This window comes from Perca flavescens, chromosome 18, assembly GCF_004354835.1.
Source record: "Perca flavescens isolate YP-PL-M2 chromosome 18, PFLA_1.0, whole genome shotgun sequence".
In the NCBI taxonomy this organism is placed as follows: Eukaryota; Metazoa; Chordata; class Actinopteri; order Perciformes; family Percidae; genus Perca; species Perca flavescens.
The window spans coordinates 363028-370411 of record NC_041348.1 but is presented as its reverse complement, the minus strand read 5'-3'; the positions used below and the strand labels follow the sequence as shown (position 1 = coordinate 370411).

Here is a 7384-nt window from a genome sequence, read left to right as displayed (position 1 = left end):
ATAAAATTTGGTTAGTTAGTTAGTTAGTTTAGGGTCAGTATGGATGACTCCTGAAGGTGATTTAATACTCGGGATAAGCCTAGACGCAGCTGCAGCTCTGGCCTGCAGGGCCAGAAGCTTCAAATCCACAATCTTTAATTACAATCTGCAGTTTGCAACAGGCTTTTGGTCTCATTATATGAGCAGTCACATATATGCTTTGAGCCATATATCATTTTGATTAAGCAAGTGGCTTGCAAACTATCAATATAAAGTTATCAAATGCTGGAGATATCAGGAAGCAAATTAGTAAGCGTCTTTTGTCTGAAATGTCATGTCAACACATTTGAACTGAAGCTCTTGTTCATGCACTATACACACTGAATAAACCCACTGTGGGACATCCCGTTACAGCTGGAGACAGGATGACAGGAGCCCTCCCAACGCAGCTAGCCTGGTCACAAAACGCTCCTTTTTACTTTTTCATGATTGAAGACAGCTCCAGAATCATGCTCTGAAAGAATGAAAGAAAGAAAGATCAACAATGCATGGTTATTATGTAAATCACAGACACGCTGACATGTCCCCTTGCATCAGTGATGCAAATATAAAACCACCCAACAGCAGAGGTGCACCCATTGGACGTAGCCAGGGTGACGTCACCCATTGGTTTGTGGACTGCCGTTTGGAAGCCTCGGGTTTGACTATTGGCCGTCACCAGAAGTGACCATGTTTGGATGATAGGGTGGAGCTGGGGAGGAGCGAGGGGTGGATCTGACGGACGCTATGCACAGCGCCATGGTAGCAACCTGTCAATCACAAGGTAGCCCCGCCTTAAAGCATCCCCTGTTTTATCCTCTATTTTAAAATGAATGGGAGCATCATTTACTAAATGAACATCATGCTGTGATGAAGAAGACTTGAAACTAGTGATTGAGAACATAAACACATTGTGAAAATGTTAACTGAGGTAATAACTTCTTCTTATAGATATATTTTCCTATACAGCCAGTGGAAATTGGAAAGCAAATTTTCTACAGTTTAGGTGATGTCAGTATTTTTGTGTGTGTTTGAAGTGCGGGCCTTAGTTTAAAAACATGATGTCACTGAGCACCATGCACCAATCACCATTTAGCAATACTTGAATCAAAATGTGATGCCAGTTGCTGCTCATGTTGCCAGACCACTGTCAATTAAATGTCATTAAACAGATAAATAATGGTGCTTTCTCACTAGAAATTGTTGATTATGTAGTCATGAATATCAAATGGTGGGCCTATACATGTGTTTAAAGAGGCTATAACGACTGGTGGCAAAACACTGTATAACTGTATTTTTAAAAACAGTTTCAATTATTATGATTTGTTTTAATTAAATTATCTTTTTAATGCATATTTTATTAGATAGTTAGACAGGAAAGGAGGTAGTAAGGAGAAAGAGGGGATGATTGGAACCCAAGGCGCTGCCAGCATGGGGCCGGGGCGCACACTCTACCGTGCAGCTCGAGTCCATCATTGAAACATAGCTCCCTTACCACGAGGGAATCTAGCCATACACATGGTTTAGCTTTTAGGTCTCCTTTGTGCCTCCTTTGATTTGTGCCTCTACTCTAATACAATAAAGGTGAATGGATCTTTTTCTATGGTGCTGGATACTAGAGGTGTGAGAAGTGAGAAGTGAGTCTGGCCCCCTCCATCTGACCCGGCCTTTAGCAGACCAATCACAACCATTTATCTCACATGGGGCGGGCTTGAGAGGATGTTGGTCCGTCCAGCACAGCCAAACTCAGGTCAAACTGTCAAACTAGGTGCTGCTGCTCTTGGGGGAATTACTGGAATTGTTGGGTCTTTGTCAATTATAGAGTGTGATCTAGACCGACTTTATCTGTAAAGTGCCTTGAGATAACTCTTGTTATGATTTGATACTATAAATAAAATTGAATTGAATAAATAATATAATATATCAAATATGAATCAAGATCCTGTTCCTATATTGCATCAAATGTTTTCATAAAAACTAGTGTACTGTTTAGCTGTAAGTCAGAAAGGTTTGTGGCCTGGCATCCATTTTTTAGACCTTTGGTTGTAGAGTGCAGAGACATTTTGTGCTGCATTGCGTTGGCCAAGCGTTGGTCTCCGCCCCTTGGAAATGGAAAATGACCTGAGCTACGCTACAGGTGTGATAGAACACAGTGATCACCCCGTCAAACAGACAGAAAGCTTTCAGCCAATATGGAAGTTTTAAAATGTCTAGATAAAAATAAATCAAAGAAACAAAATACAATGAAGTGCAATACACATTGATTGTTATAGCATGTGCATTTCCTTTTTATATCTGACTTTAGCCTACTGTGTCATGTTAAAATCTATTTAATAACTGAATGCAGTTTTTCATTGTGACATGCATTTACAAATTACTAGACAAAAAACAAATTTACGTATTACATAATATGTATGTATTACATAATAAACTAAATCATTTCGCTGAGGGGATCAAGAACGTATTCTGATTGGGATATATTTCAGTGCTGTCCAGCAGAGGGCAGCATAGACCTGCTAGTGCCCTTTAAATATAGATATATAAAGTGCACTAGCCTATACTAAATGCAAAGCACTGTCATTAGTTTCCATGAGGAAATGAAGATGTCCATGTCAAAATGAAAAACAATTAACTGACACGGGTGGATGGCAGCTATATGTCAAAAGGAAATACATGTGACAACATGGAGTTGTCTTTTCTTCTTTGATTTGCTTTGATTTAAGTGAAACACTGCTGTTCAGCACGGTGTGAGCTCACACTTTCAATGGGCTGTGCTGCTTCAATAAGAAGTGCATTTTTTGTTCTTACCATGGACATCCTCCTCCCGCTTGCTGGAGGCGGCGGGGTTACTGCGGGACTCTCTCCCTGGTTGAGGTGCTGGGCCTCGACGTCTGGTCCACTCTGGGAATCGGTACTGTCAGACTGAGTGGCCTCCGACAGTTCTCGGGACATAAAACTGCACTTTCTGGCTGTGGGGTAGTGGTCGCTCTCTGTCGAGTCGCTCATGTCACTGAGCTCCTTACAAACACTCACTCTGCTCTGCATCCTCTGGGGGTTCCTCAGGGCAGCTGGGATCTCCATGTGGCCGGCCATCAGTGTAGGCCGAGGTCCTGCGGACCGCGGCCGACCCGACACCTGAGCTTCATTTGACTCCTCACTGCTGCACGAGGGCTTCCTGTTGTCCTGGGTGTAGCGCCGCTCCACCACCCCCAGCAGCTGGAGACCCTGGACGTCCGCTTGACTCGGCAGGTACGGTTGTGCAGGCTGCTGGTTGGAGCTGTTGGACCCGTCCTTATTCTGAGGGGACACAAGGGCCAAATTCAAAGGCACCGTCTCCCTATGAGCATCCGATATGACCGAGCGGGTCATCTGTGTGAGCTGCATCAACCTCTCTGGCGAGGAGTTAGTGAGCACACACACCTGCTGCACCATGGAGTTCTTCTTTGACCTGCACACGCTCTCATCGTCTCCATATTTGTATCCATACAAGCTCTGTTTGATCTTCTTCACCCCCAGATGGAAAATCTCCAGGAGGTTGAGGAATAAAGAAACCCCAGCAATAACCAGCATGAAAACCATGAAAATGTTCTTCTCTGTTGGCCGTGACACGAAACAATCAACACTGTTGGGGCAAGGCAACCTCTCACATTTGTACAGAGGAGACAGTCCGATACCGTACAGAGCACACTGACCTATAATGAACCCTACCTCCACCACAGATCTGGTTAAGATATGGAAAACATATGTGCGCAGCAATGAACCTCTAAGGGGAGCTTTCCTTACTTTCTTCTGTTCATCTAGTTTCCTGAGCTCTCGCTCAATTCTCTTGTGGTCCTCCTGGATGGGGTCTGTCCCCTCCAGCTCAGCTTTCAGACAGGCTTTCTTCCTGTGCCTCTCCTTTTCGAGGGTCCTCAGACGGTACAACGCATGCCCCATGTAGACCAGAGACGGAGAGGATACGAAGATGATCTGCAGCACCCAGTAGCGGATGAGGGAGATGGGGAAAGCCTGGTCATAGCAGACATTTTTGCAGCCAGGCTGCTCCGTGTTGCAAACAAACTCACTCTGCTCATCGTCCCAGACGTCCTCAGCTGCAACGCCGAGCACAAGCATGCGGAAAATGAAGAGGATGGTGAGCCAGATCTTCCCCACGATGGTGGAATGAATGTGGACTTCTTCTAAAATACTCCCTAGTAAGTTCCAATCCCCCATCTTCTGTCACATTATTATTATTATTATTATTATTATCTGTCAATGAATAAAAAAGCACAAGTAGTTTGTAGGTTATTCATCAAATGGAATTCAGAATTGCAACACAAATTGTATTACTTACATGTTTTCTATGGTCCTTGTCTCAAATGCTTCAGCATAACGCCTTTATAAAGGAGCAGACTCGTTTGTGGAGGCATCAGGGCTCTTCTGTCCTCCCTTGAAGACAGACGAGACCCCACTGTGTAGCCAAGCTGACACATTTCAATGCTGTTGCAAACTAGGACTCTAGTTTGAAGCCATTGATCCGGCACATGGCCCTATAATGCCCTGAGGTTAGTTTCACCCTGACACTTTCAACAGGACAGTGCACTGAAAATAGCACCAACTGAGATGTCAATAAACAACCATGTACAATGTGTTCAATGTGTTCCTAGCTCATAAAGAACAACAGTGTTCAGTGTCAAGCCTTTGTGTTGTCCCTTTCCAACATGCAGCCAACTCCGTAGAGGAATGGCTTTCCCAGTTTGGTGTGGAGGAACATTAGAGGCCTGCACAGAGCCCTGACCTCAACACCTCTGGGAAGAGCTGGAACACTGACTGAGAGTCAGACCCCCCAGTAATGCTGCTGCAGCAGCTGGAGGCTGATAGAGCAGCACATTCATGCCCATGGAGTTCACATGTTCAACTATCAGGTATGGGTAGGATGCAGTGGTACAAAGTAACTACGGTACCTACTTCTATTTAAGTTCTGTACTTGAGTACAATGATGAGGTACTTGTACTTTGCTGTTGTATATTGTACTACTACTCCACTACATTTCAGAGAGAAATCTTGTACTAGCTGTGGTTACTCTTTAGGTTAAAAATGTACGTAAAACAACATATTACACGTGTTTCTTTGTCTTGTGATGCCTTACAAATGCAGGACTTATACATTGTGGTATTGTGGTACTTTGACTAAAGAAGTACTTTATTTTTTATTTAGATTGACTTGGATTTTGCCGTCTGGCATGTAATCAATCACTGAATGATTGAGTTTTAGACAGTATTTTTAGTAAGAGAGATACATTAGTTATCTGTCCAAAATGTGGCACAATGGGACTTCATGTCCCATTCCTGGCTGCTCTGCTAGTGAGTAACAAACAGCCCAAGGCCTTGGCCTCGATTTCCACACTTTGTGGCCCATTTTACGGATATTTGTGTCATGGTGATACAGTATATGGTGCTACCTAACAGATTGGTTCCAACTGGCGTAAATTAATGAATGAAATCTTTATTTTGAACAAATGATTGAAAAGAAGAAAAAATTAGACCAAGGACCCCCATTTGATAAGATTTCATCCCAGGGTCTCCAATCTGATAGCATGTTTGCTTTCAGATGTTTTATTACAGATAGTGTATGAAACCCATGATCAAAAGTCATACACTTTGTCAGCGTTTTTCTTTTGGATGGGTTGAATTATAGTAAAAGTAATTCTCCACCTTTTTGGGACCCCCTGGAACTCCATCAAGGACCCAGGGGGGTCCCCAGACACCACTGGGAACCACTGCCTTATACTTTTTGGGTCCTACCCCCAGTCTTTACCATAAATCACAATCAGATAATCTAAACAGAAAATTTGAATCAATACAAAAATACTACTCTGAATTTCAGTCCTACTCTATCAGGCTATTAAGAAAAAGAAGAAGATTAAACAAGCACCGTTAACACCAGTGAGACAGTCACGCTCCTTTCTCACTTCTGGACTTTTCAAAAAGAAATCTTTTGTACCTTTTTTTTTAAAATTGCACTTTGTTACAATTTGTCCCGACTATTCCACAAAACCACCCCACAAATCAACACAACAGAAAACACACAAGTTTTTTGAGATTGTTCCGGACCTACTGCTGTTTAAAAGGAAGTTCTTACCCCCCTCTCTATTTGTAACAGTTGTATGTTTTATTTTTTGCTTCATGAATTGTGCAGTCTTAAATTCGACTAGATATTTAATATTTAAGGGGTGTCATTTTAAATACAGTATATGTGCTCCCACTGTTTACTGTCCGAATGGCTCTTATTTGTGATGTGCTTAGTGATTGTAAGGTGGTTTTGTAGATGTTGCCCCATAATTTATACAGTCATTTAAATACGGGATCACAAAATGAACTTCACAGAATATAAAGTGCTTTCTCATTCAAAACATGCCTTGGCTTTGTCTAAATTTAAAGATAATTTATTTAAGTCGAAACACTAACACATTATTTTTTGGGCATTTTAGGCCTTTATTTGTGTAGGACAGCTTAGACATGAGGGGAGAGAGAGGAGGGAATGACATGCAGCAAAGTGCTGCAGGTCAGAGTTGAACCCGCGGCTGCTGCGTTGAGGAGTAAACCTCTATATATGGGCGCCCTCACTACCAGGTGAGCTAACCAGGTGCACTTCAAACCACATTTTTAACTCATTTCTGCTGTTACAACCTTTATGTATTATAAATATTAGTGTCATATGTCATTTATATAAAGAATACATAATTTTAGTCCCAAAATCGCCCCCCCATGGACTCCACAAGGGATATTTAAGTACTTTGATCTTTCCATGTGCGTATGTCACTTTTCATCCAATTGAGTACAACCTGTCAAATACCATACTTTTCTAGTTTATTGATTCATTAATAATGATCAATTGTGTCAAATGCTTTTTCCAAAACTATAAATACCCACACTGCATATTTCGTTATAATAATCTTTCTTGCTTTTTGTTGTATTGATTTAAAGGACAGTGTTCATCATATGATTTAAGTATCAATCTCACCATACATTGTATTCCAAGTTGTTTTAGTAATTCATTTCTAAATGTATTTATATATTCTTCTGTTCTTACTCTGCTCTATCTAATCCCATTAACATCTTTATTCTTCACCATTTCCCAAAAACTGGCAAATGGTCCCTGATGTCATTCAGTAGTGAAGATGTTGTGTAGAAGAGTTGCACAGTGGGATGTTATTCTGCTTGCTCGATTAGTGGAAACAAACTCATACTGAACATTACATCCATAAATACAGTTTGTGCTTGTTGGGAGTTATTCCTTTTTTTTTTTTTTTAGTCGACCAATTAATCACAATTATTTGACACAAATTCCAAAGTTGGGTTAATATGCTTATAAAACAGACACTGGA

General features: G+C 41.6%; 1 protein-coding gene across 1 annotated transcript; it reads right to left on the bottom strand.

The window, feature by feature from the left end:
• Window positions 1-454: 454 nt before the first annotated feature.
• gja10b (gap junction protein alpha 10 b) lies at window positions 455-4230 on the bottom strand. The gene is made up of 2 exons (XM_028605552.1): window positions 2827-4230; window positions 455-493 (listed from the first exon to the last, which is right to left on the bottom strand). Exons 1-2 carry the CDS (start codon window positions 4228-4230, stop codon window positions 455-457), a joined length of 1443 nt encoding a protein of 480 aa, XP_028461353.1.
• Window positions 4231-7384: the final 3154 nt, after the last annotated feature.